Consider the following 21963-nt stretch of genomic DNA (forward strand, 5'->3'; position numbering starts at 1 on the left):
AAATCATCACTGCTGAGAGCTAAGGGGGTTGTTCTTGTTTTCTTCTATTAGTGCTGAGTAATATGAACTTCTAGCACTGCGGAGAGCTCTTCTATTTGTTTTTAAGCTATCTTTCCAAGCTCTGTGAAACTCTTCTGAGTTACTGGAACGCCAACATCTTCCAAATTTCCTTGATGTCTGCTTTAAGGCACAAATTTGGGAATTATCTCAGGGAGCCAGCCTCCTCTGTTTGATTACTTTCTTTTTGAGAGGGGTGGCATCATCAAGATTTGAACACAGTGTGTCCATAGTGCTAACCACAAGGACATCAACTTGTGTATGGGAGAAATCCTCATTTGAATGTAGATATGGTATTGTTGGTGAGCGAGTGATGACCAAATGTTCTTTTAAAATTTAGCCACAGCATCAGATAAACATCTTCGATTGCTGAATTTATTCCTCAATGCTGTGCTGCCAATTAAAGTAAACTCAAATGTAACGAGGTAATGGTTATTCAAAAGAGAGTTTTGAGGTAAGATTGCTGACTTGACAATTTCAATGCCATATATTAGAACAAGGTCAAGAATATGATTGTAGTGGCGAGTGGGTTCATCCACATGCTGGGAAAAGCCAGTTGAGTCTAGTAGGTAAAGAAAACCAGAACTGAGGCTGTCGCTTTCTACATCTACATGTATATTGAAATCTCCCAGTAAAATGATTTTATCTGTACTGAGAGAGAAAACTCTGATGGGAATTCTGAGTGTGGACCAGGTGGACAGTATACTGTAACTAATAGAAATGGTATTTCACCTTTCCAATTTGAGTGGGAAAGACTAAGAGTGAGGCTTTCAAAAGACCTACAGCCAGATTTTGGCCTTGGGTTGATTAATAGGCTTGATTGAAATATCGTGCTGCAGCCAGGTTTCAGTATACAGTATAAATCAACACGATGATCATTTATGAGATAATTGAGTAGGGATTTTGATAATAGTGGCAGGGAGGATGAGAGGATGTAGTGTTAGCAGGAGCTGCTCAAGTTCAGCCAGCAGCTGAGCTTGAAAAAAGAGTGGAGGAATTAAGCTGCAACACTTCATTGCCCCATTATTTCCTGTCGTGGCATTGAAAGATAGTTTAAGTCTGGGCTAGCTGTTAAGCATGCTAATTTAAATAGATATCTTTGTAAGACAGTAAGTCTTTGCAAGGAAATTGTAGTTGGGGTACATTTTCTATGTTGACCTAAAAATTCAGATATTGGATAGCCCCCAGTGTGAGGAGAATGGTCAATCCCCTACTAAGTATCCATGATCTGCAATGACATTATTCAAATATGCACTGTCTGTGTGCAAACAACAGTAAGATGAACTGTTTCCTCGGGTCTCTATTTTACCATGTACTAACGATAAATAATGTTCACTTACTCATATTGCCACCACAAAGGGACAAAACAACGTGAGGAAGGAGAAATTTCTCCCGCTACGGAGCAGGTAAAAAAAACAACAGCATCCGGTGAGCCCACATCACTTCCTGTCAGAAACCATGGACGCAAAAACACATGCCTGAAATTACTGCGCCACCTAGCGGCCGAAAAATGCAACTGAATGAATAAAGGTACACAGTTCCATAACACTCATAGTAATTTGCCCCTGGAATTGCTCCCTTCTCTTCTGTTGTTAAATTTCTAAAAGCTCGTCCAGCTCTTCCGTTTAGTTGCTACTTTGTAATTATTTGTTTCTACATTCATTTGCTACTAGGTCAGTAAAGTCTTTCGTTTACCACTCTCTGAGCCTCCCATGTCCGCTCTTTCGTCCAGACTCTGTTACGTAACATAATGTTCATAATTTAACTCTGAATGTTTTCAAACCAGACAAATATAGGCAGAGGCAGCACCTAGAAATTTAACCCTATAATGCCTTGCGCATCATATTTGATACATACATTTGATACCATCCCATTGGCAAAGTAAAAGAAAAATACTGAAAGGGGCCTGAAAAGGGCAGCGGTTGCAGATATCAAGATACAGATGTTACAGATGACCAAGGAGAAACGTTTCTGTGATTGCCTGAATTGGATGCAATGCCCAATGTAACAAATATAATTTAAACAAAAAGGCAAATATACTTTTTTTTTACATTTGGTTAAAGGGCCAAATGAAGATTTCAGATAAAAAACAACAATTTTCTGGTCATTATTTCTCTGGTCAGGTATTATAGGCCTTAGAAAAGGCAAGGGAAAGCCACATATTCTGATCAGCTTTATTAGCCATCCAATAAATTTATTTCCAGGTTTTAAAAAGATGAGGAAGCTCAAAGAGGAGACCACAGTGCTGAGATGGGAGAAGTATATGGAAAATTTCGCCCCCTCCCCGTGTTTATTTTCTTTTGAGAATGTAACATTAAAAGAACTGCTAAAATACCATTTCATTGTAGATTTCCTTGAATTATCTTAACTGCAGCAGTGTTCGATGTGTGACACTAGACGCCATGCCATAAATTAGTTATACAAACTATTATTAGGGACATACCGACAATTAACAATAATAAAATAGCAGCGCCAGTGCAGCACAAGGGCAGTACAGTGGCATAGTGGTTCGTGCTGTCGCCCCACAATAATTCCTTTCCGGGTCATGGGGAGCGCAAAAATCAATGTGTAAATCCAGCAAGTTCAGTAATTGGAAAGCAGATACATTGCAGATGATTTAGTAATGAATACCACTCTCAAGTCCACAGGGTTTTGTTGCAAGCATCATACTCTCAGCTTCTCCATTGGGGTTATTACAGATACAAATCCCAGTCGCAGCTGTGTTTTATGACACGTTCTTGTTTGATGTTTTGATGAGGCCTTGCGGTTTAAGCCACCACCACCACTGCTACACCCCACCCCCTCTTTTCTCTTTCCTCCCATTCACAGCTTTGACATCTCCCATCAGTCATTTTCATAGCCCCATTTCTCTTCCCGCTTTTTTATATGAGGACAACTTCACCTCTGCTTGATACTTGAGCATCTGCTTCTCTGCCATCCGTTCATATTTGATAGGATTATCTAGGATTTGATGCTTATAGGAATTCTGTGTGAGATGGGTGAATGAGCCTTCTATTTCCCACACAAATGCGTGGTTCATGGAATGGAAATGAGCGCCAAAAACATGCTGGACAAAATATTGCGACATAATCAGAGGTGAATACTCCAACTGTGAATCACTGAGTAATCCAGTACCTGCTACACCCAGCATGTGTAAAAATAGATCCAAACCGCTACATTCTGCTGATATCGCAAAATAAGTTTGACAGTAAAATGGTCATGAGGATGTACATCTGTACATCTATTTATTTACTGATAGGATAATTAGATGCAATATAATTCAGCCCAGTATTCCTGAATATATTTCCCTGTTGTTTAATTCTTTACAATGCTAAGAAATAGTATGATTCTGTCCCATTAATGTGAAAATTTGAAAGGTGGATGACCCTATACAGTAGCACATCTAATCTGGATACAGTAGTTAAGACACTTACCTCTTATAAACATTGACTGATATACTGTATTAGCTAGGTGGTATGGTGGTGTAGTGTTTATTACCACCACCTGGAAAGAAGTTTCTGTGTTTCACCAGGGACCTTCTTGTGTACATGTTTCCCTGCACCTGTGTGGGTGCACTCTGAACTTTGGGAGGAAACTGGAATACCCAAAGACTTTTAGGTTGTTTGGCTTCAAATTGTACATGGGTGCAACCTCCTCAGGATCGGTCACCCAGTGTCAGCTGTAATACGTTCCACACCCAAATGTCCTAATAAACATATTAGGATGAATGTGTGTCATCAATTGCAAGGAGTTTGATATCATCATCAAATACAACAACTGGACATTACTGTACAAAAGATCCTCCCTCTGCATGTGTTTTTCATAGTTTTTTTGCCAATTGTAAATTCCTGCACTGCTCAGGCCCTTAAATGCACCATATGCGCTCAGCTCAGTCCAGAGAAAAAGACATCATCTGAACACCATAACAACAGTGTGTGCGTCCATAGAGCAGTGAGTGATAAGTTGATTCTTGTGTTACACTTTGTGAATTTTCATGTTAATCTATATAAGTCTGTTTTCAAGACTTTACAGTAGTTTTTGCCATCGGGTTGTTTTATGTGATGCGCAATCAGCCGCTAAAGAGCAACGTGGAGCTAGCTGCTAACAAGCAATAGCCTGAGAGGTTTAAGTGGCTATATTGTTTATTTCTGTTGTTTATACATTACTGGATGTTAACGGATTAATGACAGTTTATATCCATCTTATGTTTCATCCAAGCCTGCAGATTAATGCTTATTCTGGTTTCACTGATAAATGCTGTCTGTAAATTCGTAACTAATATTGAGCTGTATTTTCCGTTGTTATCTGGATAAAGATATCTACCTCAGTATATTTTTATGTCTAATTTGTACTTTATTTCTAATCTATCTGTATTACTGTGCTTATATTGCAGAAACCACACACACACTAACTCAGATAAACAGCTTGAACTTTATTAAAGGACTCTGCTTCTTCTTCATGCACCCTGAACATTCAAACCGTGTCCTGACCCGACACGCTGAAGCGATTGCGTTGCAACCGCACTTGCTATGCTCCTCTCATGGTTGCTGTCCCAAAGCCCGAATTAATGCGAAGACAAGTAAACCAGGTAAGGATAAACACTTCTTTATTCAACGATCGTTGGAGAGCATTAAATGTAAGCGCTGTGTGTGAAAATGCTCTGAACAACAAAGAGAGGTCCTTGTCTTTTGTAGCCCCTGGATTCCCCTATGCTCTGGTTTATTACCCCATTATGGAGTTGTTTTTCTGTGTTTGCATGACAGTGAGTCTTTGCAGTTCTCGGGTCTCCCCCCCTTTTTTCTTGTTCAGAGCAGTTTTCTCAAGACCATGATTACGTAAGCTGTCCTGCTTTACTGTTACACGACCAGATTATGATTCAAACATATTATATGAATTCCCCACAATTCCCCCTTTGGATTTCTAATAAGAGATCTCTAATAAGATGATACCAGGTGTCACCTTTGCCCTTGAGTCTTACAGCATGTGACGTTCTCTGCGACACCTGGAAAGGACCCGTCCACCTGGGCTCAGTCCACTTTCTTTTGGGCACCTTCAGCAGGCCCACTTTTGGCCCGGAATGACTGCTGCCTGGTTTCCTGAGCGCTGCTCGCCGACCTGCTTAGAGAAAGCGGACAACAATGCTTGTAATTCAGCAAAATAAGCTTTCGGAGTCTGTTTTCCGCCTCTGATTTCCTCATTCCAGGAGCCTGACCTTGAAGTCCCGGGAAAGGACGCCCCGTTTGTAATTCGAACGGAGTGAAACCGGTACTGGCATTTACGGCTGACCTTATAGCCATTAATGCTAGTGGTAATGCAGTTACCCACTCCATTCCAGTCTGTGCACAGATTTTGGCCAATTAGTTTTTTACGGTTTGGTTCATTCGTTCAACCTTCTGTCCTGCACTCATCTTTAATGCTTCTACTACTGCCCTTACTTCTGCTCTCTGTGCAGACTGTGCTCCTTTCAACTTTTCTGCCTTTCTCACAGTGAACTGTCCTGCTTGTTCCTGCACAACTGCATATCCTGCTTTTAACCCTTCCTTCTCATCCCTATAACAACATCCGTCTCTGAATAGGTTCACTCCCCCTTCTAAGGGCTCAGCTTGTAGATCTGGTCTGACTTTCTCTTCCTTTGCTACCTGTTCCTCGCACATGTGTGGCTCTCCTACCCCTATCTTCTCTGCCATATTGATTCCCTCATGTGTGTATGCGATGTTGGGGGCATCCAGCACTCTGCTCAGTTTCTGTTGCCGCAGAGAAGTTAACGTAAATGCCTGACAGTGTATGTATGCTACTACACTATGTGCCGTTAGGACTTTCAGGGAGTGTCCCATGACTATGTGGGCGGTTTTCTGAATCAACTTGGCCAAACCTGCTGCATGCTGTGTACATTGCGGGTGTCGTTGTTCCATTCTGTCTAGCATTACACTCACATACATCAACACTCCCCCCCCCCCCCCCCCCTTTTTCTGGAACAGGACACCATTCATCACTCCTCCTGTTCCAGAAACATCGAGGAAGAATGGGCAGCTATAACCTGGGGATCCACAGAAGTCGCCAGAGCCTGTTTTAATGCAATACAGGACTGCTCTGACTTGCTTGAGACCAAACGACATCCGAATTGAGGTTCCTCATCCCCTGCTCCCAAATACAGGCTCTCAAGGGCTGGGTTAACCCGGTGTAGTTGGGGACATACTGACGGCTATAGTGAGACCTAGGAACGACAACATGTTTTTGACCTTCTGCGGCCGTGGATAGTACAGGATAGTGGTTCTGTGTGCTGGTGAGAGACTGGCCCCCTGTTAAGATAGTACATGACCTAGGAATGTAACCTGTTTACGGGTCACCTGAAGTGTCGACTTACTGACCTTAAACCCTGCCCTAGCCTTACTGCCGTGGGTGCGGCCAGAAGTAAATCATCCACATACATTCTTAAGGAATTGATTGAACGGTCCTGGGGACAATGCAAAGCCTTGCGGTAAACAAGTGTACCTCCATTGAGTTCCCTTGAAAGTGAATGAAAAGACATTGCGATCTTCCGCTAAGGGAAGACAGAAAAATGCGTTAGCCAAATCAATACAGGTGAACCACTCATGCGAACGGGCCAGGTTAGTCAGGACCACATAGGGATTAGGCACTGGTACGATTCGAGTCACTAAAATGTCATTAATGGTGCGCAGATTGTGTGCCATTCTGTATTTACCTGTGCCTTTCTTTTCGACTAGCAGAATGGAAGTGTTCCAAGCAGACACAGAAGGTTCCAATACGCCCTGTGATATGAGGCCCTGAATGGTGTCTGCGATTCCCTCCTCTGCTTGGGGCTTGTGGGGGTACTGATTGATCCACACTGGATCAGAGGTGTTAACCTCAAAAGTTAATGGTTCACATTGTACCACTCCCACATCTGTCGGTCCCTGCGCCCATAGGCCTAACTGCCTTGTTTAGAGGGGTTCCTGGAACAGGGCAACTCAGTCCCATCTGGTAGAGTCACCGTGAGTCCATCTGGTCCACACATTATGGATGTCCCCAGTTTTATCAACAAGTCTCTACCTAGGAGATTGACAGTCACGGTTGGAGAGTAAATGAACGGATGTATAAGGCTTTGCTTCCCCACAGTGGTTAACAGTGGCTTGGTCAATGGCAGAGTTTGTGATTCCCCAGAGAAACCCATGACGGTGGTAGTTTGGTCTGACAGTGCAGCTGGTCGAGAGGTGTTCATCGTGGAGCACATTGCGCCGGTATCGACCAGAAATGGCAGCACCTGTTTGTTGACTGAGATGGTAGCATTGGGTCTGCCATTAGGATGTCACCCAAGTCTCTCTGTGGGGTGTGTCACTGGGCATGGGATGGCCAGGACTGGCCACCGGAAGCTGACATTTGGCAGCCAGGACCATGCCCACCACCTCCACACCCAGGGTGCCCTCGAGGTGTGATCTGAGGATATCCTGTGCCTCGTCCCCGTGACCTGTGCAGACATTCACGAGCGCCAATGCCCTTCTTCTTCGCAGTAGTAACACCAGTCATTGCTCCCGATGCCTCGGCCGCCTCGTGCTCTGAACCCACCACGCCCCCGATTATAGGGGGCTCCTGATCCTCCTTGGAACATCACCAGAGGTGTTTCCTGGTGAGCCGGCTCTTCCCAAGGTGGGGTGGGATCCAGGTCCGGAAAGTCAGATCCACCCGAAACCATGATAACCGTTGCCTTTCCCAGATTAGTGTCTTTCTTTTTGGTTTTTTTTGTCTTTGATTTGCTCTCCGCCTAGCTTCTCCCACCTGTAGTTTTAACAGTTGAGCCTGAAAACCTTTAATGGTTTCCTCCTCTTGACTACCTTTGTCTTGGGCTGTGGCCAGGTGATGTATGAGGTGCCTGTCCCACATGTGCAACTCGCACCCTGCCATGTCTGGATTGTCCTTCATGACTTCTCTGACTTGCTGGGGCACCCCCTCCAGAATGGCCTGTCGGTACAGCTCTATCTGGAGCCCTGGCTTACCAGGGTGTGCACCGGTGTAGTGGATCCACTTATCTTTACATTTATCTAGAAAATCTCTGGGGTTTTGGCTATTTTCCCACTTAAAGTTAGGTACCGCCGCTGCGATAGGCAGGGGGTATTTTGCGTGTATGGCTCCTCCTATTTGGCCGCTAAACCTGGTGAATCTCTCATCATCTCTATGTTGCAGCTTCCCTGCCTGATTCTCTATTTCTCTCATGTCAGCGTTAGTCATGCATCTTCCTGCCACTGCTCTGAAGTCACCTAGAGCCAGCATCTGGCCCGCAGTCAAACTGTTCAGTTTCCCTAACCACAATGCTCCACAATGGCCTGAACATCTCCCAGTCCGAAAGGTCGGTATTTATGTTCTTGTGCTCTTGACAGTAATGGTATGGCTAACCCTGGCCCCTTGTGTTGAGTCATTGTATGTGTCCCTTTTGCTCGTACAGTCTCTCCTCTTTCCCCTAACTTCTGGTTTATATACTGTAGCAATTGTCCTAATGCCTCCAACATCTGCTCGAGGCAGTGCTACCTGTCTCACTATCCTCTGCTTCTTCTTCGGGCTCTCTATTTTCTCCTCCGAGCCAGGCGTCCTCCTGGCTTTCTGTCCACTGTCCGCTCATTTTTCCTGTGACCTGCCCTGCACTCCCATAAACCTGTCAGGTGCAATCCCACTTGATTATCTCCTCCTCCCTGTGAACCTCTCCTATTCATTCCCTCTGTTTCCCTTCTCACCTTTTGCTCCCTCATCATTTGTTCCTCCATGGTTCTGAGTCGATTCTCTAACATCTCTTTTCTCTCGCTTGCTTCGATCCCTAAAAGGATCCCTTCTACTGTCTGTGTGTCCCTGGCTTCCTCCCTCACTGGGTGACGCAGATGGTCCAGCCTGTCCTCCAGTATTGTCCGGCGGTGGATCCATAAAAACTTCTCCCCTTGAAACCCTTAATACTGGGTATAGCCCCGGCTGGGCTCCACCTCCTTTAACGTTCCCCGGTGGGGGAGTGTATGGAGGGGGCTCAGTTTTCTTTTTGAACTTGCCTGTTTCATTCTATGTTCTATACCCTGCCACCATACTCCAACGTTCATCCACCATTTCCTTTCTTTTTCTGCCCCTTTTCCTTTTTTTTTCCCATGATGCTCACCTTTCCTTCCTCTTCCTTCGCCTTATCCCTCTCCTCCTTGCACTCTTTTTCTTTTTTCCAAATTACTCTGCCTAATAGTTCTATTTCCATACCATCTTTTCCAGCCTGTTTCAAAGCCTCTTCAAATTTCCCTCTTAATTCTGTTTTGAATTCTTCCTTCTTTTTCATTTCTTTATCTGATATTGTAGCGGCTGCTGATATTACCATTTGAACTTGTGTCAGCAACGGCTTCCAGATTGGTGGTCCCCACCTGTCATCTTCTATCTCCCTGTCAAATTCACCGTCCATCCTGCTTAGTCTCTCAGCTGGTCAGTTGGTATGACACTTTCGTTCCGAGTAACTGACCCTTCTTCTACCTGCTCAGTGTAGCCAACCAGTTTGTATGACACTTATGTTCCGAGCAACTGGTCCTTGACCTCTACTGACACTGTTTATGTTATCACAGTTAAGTTTCCACAGTAGTCAGTTTCAGTCTGACACTACACCTTACAGATATCAGGACACTGAGAGACTTCCCACCCCTGTAAACTTCCCTTGTGTGTGTGTGTGTGTGTGTGTGTGTGTGTGTGTGTGTGTGTGTGTGCGTGGATACTTACAACATGGCGTCTTCTTTCCTTTATCCAATTCTGTCCGGTTTCTGTAATTACAGATAACTGAACAACGACCTTTAATTCAGGAGATCTCACCCTCTTGGATTAAGGTCTTTCAAAACCAAACTAGTGTGCCTGACACTTCCAGATTCTCGTCAGAATCTGGTAGGACCCATCACGGTCAAGATATTTACTGAGTGGCTGCTTTCGACTCCCCGAGTCGGGGCCTCTAAACCTGGAACTCAGTGCCGAGTGGCTGCTTTTGACTCTGGAGAGTCGGGGACCTTCTAAACCCGAACTCGGTCTTTCCTCTTTTTCCTCACTTTTATGCTATTCAAGTACTTAATTCACAGGCAACTTCTTATGTTATTTTAGAATGCTCAATTGTGCAGTTTTTAGAAAAGGTCTGCTTACCTTTATTTCATCGCAACTAGAAGTTGACTGATCCTTTTTCCTTGAACCCGTTCTAATGAAGATTAGCGGCCTTGTCTCGCATCCCGGACGAGCTCCCAAAATTGTTGCAACCGCACTTGCTATGCTCCTCTCATGGTTGCTGTCCCAAAGCCCGAATTAATGCAAAGACAAGTAAACCGGGTGAGGATAAACACTTCTTTATTCAACGATCGTTGCATTACATGCAAGCGCCGTGTGTGAAAATGCTCTGAACAACAAAGAGAGGTCCTCGTCTTTTGTACCCCCTGGATTCCCCTATGCTCTGGTTTATTATCCTATTATGGAGTTGTTTTTCTGGGTTCGAATGACATTGAGTCTTTAGAGTTCTCGGGTCTCCCCCCGTTTTTTCTTGTTCAGACCAGTTTTCTCAAGGCCATGTTTGCATAGGCTGTTCTGCTTTGCTCGAGCAGCTCCTCAAGGCCATGATTATGTAAGCTGTCTTGCTTTACTGTTACACTACCAGATTATGATTCAAACATATTATATGAATTCCCCACAATTGCTACCACCTAAGATCTAGTACAATCACTCTGTCATACAATTACAGTTAAAACATGAACTTAATGCTCTAAATCTAATAATTTAAAAATGCACCTCTCACCTCAGTGTCGAACACTGCAAATTGCACTTCTCAAAAAAAGTGGATGGATACATTCAAGAGCCAAAATCAAAACTCAAGCCAAACAAGAATTCAGGCCAGCAGCAGGGCAGGGTTAGTCACATTTGGGCCTGTCTGTCTCCATCAGCTTTGCATTGCAAAAAACTGACCTGCATTCAGGACTTGCTTTTTAAAATCTACAAATATTTCTGTGTGGTCCCCTGCTGAAGAAAATTCAACCAAATTAAGAGTTTTCAGTTTCAAATGGCCTTCTACAAAATAGTTCTATCTTTAAAAGTAAATCCTGGGCCTGCTTGTCTTACAATTGAACATGCATGGGCTTGTACCTGCAGGGTAAGGTGGGTAGGGAGAAAGCAATCGGAGCAACTAAGGAGTGCTGGTGAATGTTTTGTTCAGCACATATTCCGACAACGTCTTGAAAATTACTCAATATACTTCAGTATTTTCTGGCAACAAGAAACACATGTTGTAAGTATGATCTTGAAATTGGCTGCATGATCAAAAATTTTGGACAAGGGTGTAGTCTGACTGTGAGCATTTGGAAAATGTTGAAGGTTGTTGAATGTTTCACTTCCCCTCATGCCTGCCTTGTTTTTGGTAATGACTGACTTTCTTTGATTTTGCCAAGCAACAAAACATGTTGCTAAAATAAATAACTGCATTTTGTTTTACAAATGGCTCTCTTTCGTTTTCTGAGTTCGCAAGCATATGTTTTGATGGAACTGCTGTGATCTGTGCAGTTTGTTGGATATTTTGCCTTCTGTCTTTCTCCGTGGTTTTCACAGAGATGCCTCCAGGTCTTTTCCTTTGGTTCCTTCTCATCAATGTCAAAAGTCCAAAGGAGAAGTGGTTGTGTTTTTAGGAAATGCCATGTTTACTTAATTTGGGGCAGGCGGCTACATCTGCAAGCTGGAAAAAAAAGGGGCAGACCAATGTATAGGCTGCAACAGGGGATGATGTATTTATGTATGCCCAATTGGATTTCTTCATTGTGGTTCCCCTGACAAAAAGCCAACTAAATAAGCGTTTAGGGTAGCATTGCTTACTCCCGTTAATAGCCACACTGACCAGATGAAGCAGTGATGTCTCTTGTATATCTTTCAGAAATACTTGCACTGTCAGCAGAGACCAAATTCTCAGTCAGTCAGACAGCTGTCAAAGCAGAAAAGAAAGTGTGTGACACAACAGTTAGCAGTGTTGGTCTGGAGCTGTATTTTTCAGGATAAGGGGGTGTGATTATCAGCCCAATGATGCTGGCCAAAAGGAATCTACAAAATAAATGACACAAGTATCTAGACTCTAAATAGAAAGTGCAGTATGTGATGCAAGTATTATGAGCTGTTCTTCATAGATAACCTTGGTAGGAGTGTTACCAAAGATAGTCTTCATCAAGTATTGTGTGGCTTGTATTTTAGCATACCTTGTCTTGAGTGTTTTGTTGCAGCTTGCTTATGTCTGGGCAGAAGAAAGAGCAGCAGTAGTTTTTGGTCTATGCAGTTGGTAAAAATATTATTTATTCAACATATTTCTGTTGAATGTCAACTTTGATATAAAAATGGCACATTTAATTTGTGCCTGCTTATAGTCCATACAATACCTAAGACATATCGTGCACAGCAGCTCTTATCCATTCTACATGTCAGATAATGTGAATAGTTCTTTCACATCTACTTTTTCAGCATGTTCACTTGCTATAATTCTATGTAGTACACTCACTGTTCCACGTTATTCTTACGCAGTTCTCTACCAGTGCAGCTGCTACAGCTCCTACACCTCCTGCAGCTACTGTTGTAGCAGCAACATTCCCGATTTATCCATAGGGATCATTAATATTTAATCGAATTCAGAATTTCTGAAAAAGTATACAAGTGACAAGAGGATTCAGTCAGTTACACTGGTAGCTGCCATTTTGACATAAATCTAACAGTTTTTAGACAAGCTACAATTAGACTTAAATGACTTAATTAAATTCTAGAAATAGAACTTTGAGGGTAAGTTGGTGAACTAAATTCCTACAGATCATTCATCATACGAGCCAGGTAGAATATCAAGGGTAACTGTGGAAAGGGGCCGAGCACTTCTCTTTCTTTCTTTCTTCTTCATTCGAGCTATTCAATTTACACATCTCCCTGAAGGACACAATTTTTCTGATTACTCATTTCATTGATGTCCTACTTTTCAGAGTGTGATCTTACTTAAACAAACCACTTGATCCGCCTTATAAAATATAGGACCACACCCTTCCATTGCATGTGTGTGCCATCAATGACCTGTGGAGAAACAGGCCTGCGTGTTAAGAGAGACTGCATATTTGCTGCTCTCTCTACACAGAGTTTGCAGGCTCCTGGAATGCTGGATCTCTTTTCATAATAAAATTAATTTGACTTATTCTTGACAGAAAATTTCAAAACATGCAACACATAAAATGGCCAAAAGAATATATTAATACTTTTTCATGTCTGTGTCATATTCAGAATCAGTGTCGCACAGATAACAATAATGGAACTCTATCCTGATTGACTATCTGATACACAATGCAAGTCAGTCCCATCCTAACAACCCTTGCTTTATGGTCGGCTTATATGACCATAATTTAAAAATCCATGTCATGTTGCATGTTCAGCAGAACAAGATTTAAACATCCCTAATAATCACTTCATAAAGTAAATACTGACATTGCTGTACATCACATAGAAGCCTTTATTTCATTTGTCACTGTTGTATCAACTGCCTTTATGCTCTGTTTAGATGTGACTTTGGTTAGGAGGGAACTTGGTTCCAGAGGACAACACTGACTGACTAATTAAGTGTTAATATCAGCCAAAATGTGAGTTCATTCATTTCATCCTAGAATTTGAAGTATGTGGTGGCCTTTGAGATTTTTTTAATAAGCTCAGAATATGATTGATGTATGTAAAGACATTTAGCTAAAACTTAAAGAGATGAAGCATTGAGCTTATGTTATAAGTACATAGATGCACTTCAGGCCTTTACATGAGATACACTTAATTACCTTTTTGCTCTGCAGGGCTCTTGATGATGTTTTGGCATGGGGTGAGTCACTGGACCAGCTCCTGGAATGTAAAAGTAAGCCCATTTATGGATGTACACTCCTTATGTCAAATGCCGTGCTGTAATTTCCCTGTCCTTTTACTTTCACATTCACCATTCTCAATGACTTGGCTCTGCATGTCATCTCGAAATTCCCTCAGGTTTCTTTACAAATCTCTGGAATATATTCTTCTTTCATCAAATCTATTTTAAGATATATTTAAGGAGGGTAACACTAGAAGAGCTAAAAAGGCCAAATCTGAGCTAGATGTGTAGATTCCAGCCAAGTCATAATCATTTAAAAGGCTGGCGTTACTGTTGACTTCCACCGACCCAAAGCACTGCCTATATATTCATCTCATCTGTAATATTTCAACTTGTTGTTTCCTGTGTCAGGATTAACTGTTCTCCAGAAGATACATTTTGTTCTGTACCCCAGTTGCTCCATTTCCCTTTGAAGAAATGCCGTGACACACTTGACAAATAAGTAGCAAAACAGTAGCAAAAATAAATAGTTGTACATGTGGCAGATCCCATCTGGTGGCATTCATATATCATATACATCTCACGCAAGTTTCTAAAGTGCCGACTGTTATGATTGAAGGCTTGGATATGGAGCCAGAGTGATTTGCAGGTGGGAACTAGTGGCCTCTGGACATATTTTGTTTCCTGTCAATTATTGTTAGAACATCAACAATGATTTATGTGAAGCAATTTATGTGAATATCTCTTGTGCTCGCTGTAAACTGTTTGTGCTCCCAGAAGACTTACTAAGTATTTTACACCCGTGTTAGACTGGATGAACAGAAATGCAACAAAGATAAACGGTGTGAGGAGAAGAATTGTAGTGTGTGTGTTATATGATAGTTATATGATGCCGAGGCAGCGCACACCGGGATGCAAGGTTTGGATTTTGAGGATTTTGAAGTTAAAAAAAAGGTCCTCCAGACATCCACTGCAATACATGGTAGTTTGCTGCATCGTGTCTTTGTTCAACAACCTCAAACAAGGACTGCAAGGACTTATATATATATACGTGTATATATATATATATATATATATATATATATGTATATATGTATATATGTTTTGTTTTTTTTTTGTACGAGATAATTACCTGGGCACAGAACTGCTCTTGTTATCTTGTTTGCACAAAATTGATTAAATTTCTTTTCACAAGTTAATATCATTATAGAATAAGATAATAATGTAATTGTCAGGGATTGAGTTTTCTATGCTTGTTTTGTTCACGTCCTGTTTTATTTTGAAAGTCTTGTTCTGGTTCCGTTTCCCTCCTGTGATATCCTACCCTGCCTGAATGTGGTTCACCTGTGTATTGTTTACTCACTGTGTATTTAAGTCTTGTTTTCATTCTAGTCCTTGTTGGAGTTTCGTTGTTGTCTTTGGTCGTCTTATTGCCCTTGATCAATGTTCACAGTTCCTGTTTTGTCATTAAAAAATAATTTTTTCACCGAAACCTCATTCTTGGTCTCCTGTGTTTGAGTCCTCACCCCCACAGTAATTAAGAATATAATGGTGTGGGACCTCATGAAAGTGAGATGAAGCATAGTTGTACAGTATATAATGCGCAGCAGATATGATACAAAAGGTTTGTGGTATGTATGGACACATTATTCCTATATAAAACCCTGCAAAATACAGAAAACTGAAGTATTTATTTTTGCTCCCCAATCATAAACGTCCCACATCAAAATAATTAAAGTTTAATTGTATCTGATTAGATACTTCATCACTACTCAGTTGATGGCAAATAGCAGTTATGGGGACTCATTTACAAACACCCTCCAAATTTGTCTCTCAAATTTTTTTAGACCACAAACCGTTTTGCCATTGAAATAAAAATTACAAACCAACGAACTCTGGAACATCCTGAAAACCAACCAAGCTACTACTTAAGGAATATTAGAGCAAGTTTCCACAGAAAAATATTGTTGGTTTTTTTTTTTTTTTTTTTTTTTTTTATTTACATATTCTTTCCATGCTTGCATGGGTTTCCTCAAAGCACTCTGGTTTCCTCTCACAGTCCAAAGACATGCATGTTTGCCCTTGCCCTTGCCAAATGTGAACTGGCATTGGCTCCAGCACCCACTGAGACCTCTGAGAAACAGATAAGCAGTATATAATAAATGAATATTTATGATTGGACAGGTCACTAACATTGAATCAACTAACCGGAGAATTTAACTGGGACATCAAAATTGAAGCATATGCCATATCTACTGTTTTGTTACTATAATGTACAGAGTTTGTGCCTTACAAACTGCAAGACAATCAGTGGAGCTATTTATGTGGCATAAGTCTCAGTCTTGGTGACTGTGTAATAGTAAACATTAAGTTCATTTATATTTAGAAGGCTGCTGTTAACTGGGAAAACTTTGCCTAATTCCAGAGCAGGCTAACTGCAGAACAGGCTTCACTCACATTTCCTCTTAAGATTGGATATCATAAGACATTTTATGAACATTGGTAATGCTACATGAGTGAAGACTAGTCTTGAAGTGTGTTGTAGACTTTTGTGCTGAAATGCTAGTGAAACCAGTTCAGCCTGTGTCTTCTTTGTGGTAATGTATTGTACAGTGTATTAGTTGGATGCCCTGTGAATTAGGTAGAAAAAAGGAGCATTATTCATTCATTTTCATCCATTACTCTTCAACCGCTTATCGGTTCCGGGTCACTGGGGTTGCTGGAGCCAATCACAGTTCACGCTGGGCGAGGGCGGGGTACACCCTGGAGAGGTCGCCAGTCCATCACAGGGCCAACACAGAGACAGACAGAGACCAACAACCACTCACACTCAGACCAACAGTTAGAGTCACCAATTAACCCGAACATGCATGCTTTTGGATGGTGGGAGGAAACTGGAGTACCTGGAGAAAACACACGCAGGCACGGGGAGAACATTCAAACTCTGCACAGAAAAGCCTGGGAACCGAACCTGCAACCTTCTTAATTCTGAAAAAGCATTAACTTGCCCTCATCTGAAATATTCCGCGTTTCTAAGTGTTACCATCCTCTCCATGCAGCCGGCAAGCTCGTGTTTGAGGACTTTCTGCGGACAGAATACAGCGAGGAAAACCTTCTGTTTTGGTTGGCCTGCGAGGACTACAAGAAAATTACCAGCATGACAGAGAGGGAGGCTGGTGCCAAAAAGATCTACACAGAGTTTGTCCAAGTTGATGCCCTGAAACAGGTACGACTTTTGTGAGAATAGAGGTGAAAGTAGACCTGTTTAATTTCAAATCAGCCTCAATTACTTTTTCTGCAATTGTGCTTCTGTGCCATTTAATTATTTTTTACTGTGAAATTTGTTGATGTTCATGAATAAGCTGCCCCCCAACCCTCATCAGTTATATTATCTCAACCCACATCATCATGTATAAGTAAATATCTCCAAACAGAAAGGACTCATGGGTGAAATAAATGTTTTCCTCAATACAGATAAACATTGACTGTGTGACGAGAGAAGAAATCAGCGAAAATATCTCACAGCCAGGGCCAAACTGCTTCGACAGGGCACAGAGACTAATATACAGGTTGATGGAAAACGACTGTTATCCACGATTTCTGAAATCAGAAATCTACCAAGCCCTCCTGGAACAGGCTGAACAACAATGAAAGAAAACACGAGGAAATAAACCTGAAGCCAATGCCTCCATGATTGATTGTATTTTTTGGCCAAACTAATACCTTCCTTTGAGTTTTAGTTAAAATAATTTAACCAATAAATAAATAAATAAATAAATAAGGAAAAAGACTTGTCTGTCAAAAGGAAGCAGAAGCAAGTTAGAGTTGCAGGGCTACTGATATGTTTAGTGACAGGATCTGAAAAACAAACATTATATAGACAATGTATTAAGCAGCTTTGAAATCAGTTCCAGGCATGTAATCCTAACAAGCTTTGTTTAGAAAAACAAGTATCAAGGCTAAAATGGGAAGAATTTGCACACACAAATTAGTCATTCGCATCCTTGAATTATTCAGAATGATATATTTAGTCTCTAAAGTACTCATTGTCAAAACATTGTGTCCTGGTTTGCAAGCACAGAAAGCAATAAACATGTTTGAAAGCTGTGTGATGAGTACAACTTTTTATACCCAATTACACTTTAAAAATGTGATCTATTGTTTTATGTATTAACACTAGAAAAAGCACAAGGCCATTTTGACCTTGCTCATCTATCAAAATGCACATAAATCTGCTTGAATAAACGTTTGTCTCCCAGTCATTGATCTTTCCTATTGGAAAAAAAAGTCTGTTGGATTTACATAAAATATGGACATTGGTTGCACACAAAATATTACAACATGAATATTACTTTTTTAATACACCAAATCATTTTACATTAAACATGATTGATTTCCCAATTTGTTCACATTTAATAAATAAAATCATGTTTCACTAGAACAATTCTTTCAATGAAAACATAATTTTAATTGCATTTCTGTTGGACACAAAAATAAAGGACTGAAAATGCACAAGCATAATCCCCCTATATTTTCTGCTAGATAATTTGCATTTTGAGTGTTTATACTATATTATTTAATTTAGAATTTACCAAATTTACAATTAAAAGGTATAATTTAGTACTATGATGTACATTTGCCAACTGAAACGTCACTGATCTGAAATCAAATTTCCTCTCACACAGAACACTTAAACACAACACAGTTAAGGCTCTTCACACCTTTTATTTTATTTTCAACTATAAAAATAAGATGTATAAAAACATATTGGCACAAGTGCAAAATCTTTAATGTCTTCAACTTGTACAGTCAATTGAATGCAAAATAGAAAACAATTAGCCCAACTAGAAATACATTCACAGTAACCAGATCGAATAAGCCAGACTGCTCTGCAATGTTAATCTCAGGTGACAAAGTCAAAATAGACCCCCTGAAAATAGGAATAGAAGATACACCCTCTCTTAAAGGACAATTTTGGAGTAAAACAACTTGGGGTGTATTGAGGAATTCTTCCGAGTCGAAACTTTACGCAAGAGTAAATATCGCGAAAGCATTTTTTCCAGAAGGGCAATCTGAGCCTGGCTAACGATTTGTTAGTCTATGGGACATATACCTCTCGGTTGTGATATGCCCCTGCCCCATAGACTGTTTGAAAAACATACTTTTGCTCGAGTTACACTTCAACTCATGATACCTCGTAAGTCACTTTCTTAATACAAAGATGCTTTCTCTTAAAGCGATCTCTACGGCATCTTCTCTACAGCACTTTCTATGGCGCCATCTTCATGGGCCAGTGCTCTCTTTGGCCCTCTCTTTGCAGCACCTGTCTGTGGTGCTTTCTCTAAGGTTCCCTCTTTATAGTGGTCTCTTTACAATGCTCTTAGGTGCCTTGTAACCAAAAAAAAAAAAAAAAAAAAAAAAAAAAAAAAAAAGTCAAAAATCATACAACTAAAGGCAAGAGACTAAAGTGCTCTCACAAATAAACATAACAAACCCAAAATAATAAGTTAAAAAAAAAGACCTTCTAAGACCTTCTCTCGGGCACAATCTCTACTCTAAGAGTCAGATCTTCAGAACCTCAGCCCTTTGACAGTACTGTTTCTTCCAACTCCATTATGACCTTCTGTATCACCTCATAAGTGTATTTGAGTTGAGGGGGGTAATCCAGGTTCAAGTTATAAATGAGACCAAACAGCATGGCTACCACACTTGGTAGGTTGACCAACACTGTCTAGCCTTCAAGGACCTCCTGCCCTCCTGGATGGCAGTATGGTCTTTAGTCTACAGGACTGAGACGAAAAAAAAAAACAAAAAAAAACCAGAATTATCTCTCAGTGATGTACTATATGTCACTGATGACCAATAACATGTCACCACATCACTACATATGCCACAAACTGGGCATAGATAGTTGCTAATGTCGTAAAAAGCTACTGAGCAGAGATGTCTATGATGTATGTACTAGGGTTGTCACAGTAGTCTGTTACTCGGTGTTGAGGCGCACAGTCAGTAATTCAACTAACTAAGCAGACAAGTAAAATTCAAGCTAGCTTCCTAGTATTAATCACAACACAGGGAATAAACAAAGCAAATGAAGCACCTTTGGGCGCTGCCTAGAAGCCTGTCATCATCTGTGCCGAGCAGGGTGTGTGGGCGCACGGACCCGCTCTGAGTTTGAGCTTTGGGGACATTCTTAGGGCAAATGTTGTAGAGTTGACCCAACTCCCAACTGTAGCATAACGTTAGCCTAATCTAATGGCACAGTTTGCAACCTGGCTGAGAGCACTTTATTTCTTACGCTTTGTGCATTACAGTCGACGCGTTGGATGCCGCAGTCAATGTGTAGGCACGTCGAGATGTAATTAAACCTCGGGCAGATAGACACTGCTGATAGACACTGGGGAACAGGTGCGCTGGGTCTTCTTGGAGATATATACACAATCCCTTGATGATTGATTCTCTGACAAACTCAGTGTCCTCACTCTGGGAGGAGACAGTTACCTCATTAACAGGTTTTGGACTTTGGCTTGGAACAACTTACAATCAAATTGTAGCACATATTAGGCTTTAGAGTTGGAAGGATGTTACATAAGTTTACTGATTGGTAATGTAAATCAATACTTGCGTTTTCAATCTCTTCCAGGATGGTTTTCAATTTGGTTCCAACCATTCCTCGTTTCATAAATAACTTGATCAGCTGGCTTGTGTGGATATCCAGCTGGAAGAGGAATCTGGACTGGAGTAGCATGGTGGTGATCCTCTTGTACTCATTTATCTGAAAGCACACAGATAGAGAATTGATACGCACAACTGCAATACATGTCAATGCAGTGTTACCTTGAAAATTCATTTACAAAACTAGAATATCTGAATTTTATTTCGGTTGGTTTCTGGCATCCATAACTTTTACACACAGCATTGGAAGACAGAACAGTAGCAGTTAGATGTATCGATGATGCTTATAATTTGAAGAAACATGCCATTGGCTCCTTAGAAATGACTTGTCTACAGTATGAAAAGGTTTTCTCCATTTTCATCTTGATCATGTCCCTGTTTGTTCTCTTCACTTCAGACAGAAGTTGGACTCTGAGCGTTTCCAGGCTTGTATCAGATCCCCCAATGGGATGTGTTGGGCACTAGTTCACTTCTGACTGACAAGGTTTCTTGATGGCAGCTGCAGGACTTGTCTTTCTGTCTTGTCCCTCTGGCTTGTTCTTCAGCAAATTCACCATCACTTCAGTGCAGCCTAGTCTTCTCAGCTGGGTGCAGTACATGGCAAACATACTTGCCAAACTTGCCTTCCATCCAGCATAATTGGATCAGGAATTAGCTGGGCACCATTCTTTGTAAATAGCATTGCCTCTCTGAAGATTTAACCCTGAATCATAAGAAAACTTGGGCACAAGAAAACTGAGATGCCATGTTCTTGAGTTTGAGGAGCTTGCAGAATCAGATAAGGACAGAATATCTGCTGTCAATAGACGAGATGACGCTGACACAGAACTGGGTAAAAGCGGAGGATGAGCTAGTAGATGACTGACAGAGGCCTCAGCCCCTTGGGAACTCTCTATCCTGATTACTTTAGCTGTCCCTGTCTTTGAGTTCCTCCACTCTTGTGAGGTTTGTGAATGTATTTCTGAACTGTTCATCCATGAACTGAAGTCTGAAGGTACAGTTAAGGTTGCACTGTCTCTTTACCTCCTGAACCACTTTGTCAACAGTTCCAGGGAAACTATCTTCCAACACCAGTCTTTGGGAGTTTTCAGCCTCCAAGATAACTCTAAGCACTTGGAAGGCAGACCTGAATCTGTAAAAATCGGATTTAGTGGTTACTCAGAGTGCACGTATGCTGATTAGTGGGGCTGACCCCAAAAACTCGAAGCTTAGCCTACATTAAATTGTGATTGTGATGCAATATTTTAATATTTGCGATATTTAATAAAAATTGCCATGTGCCATTGTTTCATGCATTGGTGTGCGGTAAGACTGTTACTGCTGTAGTCGGTGTCAGACTCAATGTCACACATAGAGTCTGACACGCATCTTGAAATGAAATTAAAATGAAATTAGTTGTTTCT

General features: G+C 41.3%; 1 protein-coding gene across 2 annotated transcripts; it reads left to right on the plus strand.

Annotated features, from left to right (window-relative positions):
* The first annotated feature begins 11173 nt into the window (after positions 1-11173).
* On the plus strand, positions 11174-18016 carry LOC115041939 (regulator of G-protein signaling 13-like). Of its 2 annotated transcripts, XM_029499861.1 has the most exons (5): positions 11174-11317; positions 13598-13676; positions 13878-13936; positions 16945-17111; positions 17360-18013. In XM_029499861.1, coding segments are annotated over exons 2-5 (405 nt in total). In that variant the 5' UTR covers positions 11174-11317; positions 13598-13674; the 3' UTR covers positions 17537-18013. The 2 variants fall into 2 exon arrangements, with proteins under 2 accessions (XP_029355721.1, XP_029355719.1); XM_029499859.1 differs by lacking the exon at positions 13598-13676 and having other exon boundaries at positions 11195-11317; positions 17360-18016.
* The last annotated feature ends 3947 nt before the right edge of the window (positions 18017-21963 follow it).

Source organism: Echeneis naucrates, chromosome 4 (genome assembly GCF_900963305.1).
Source record: "Echeneis naucrates chromosome 4, fEcheNa1.1, whole genome shotgun sequence".
NCBI lineage: Eukaryota > Metazoa > Chordata > Actinopteri > Carangiformes > Echeneidae > Echeneis > Echeneis naucrates.

Bases quoted from the DNA above. Each gene is read 5' to 3' on its own strand.
- LOC115041939 (XM_029499859.1), top strand. The intron at 13,937-16,944 runs GTAAGCCCATTT...CTCTCCATGCAG, and splicing joins CCAGCTCCTGGAATGTAAAA to CCGGCAAGCTCGTGTTTGAG. The intron at 17,112-17,359 runs GTACGACTTTTG...TCCTCAATACAG, and splicing joins AAGTTGATGCCCTGAAACAG to ATAAACATTGACTGTGTGAC.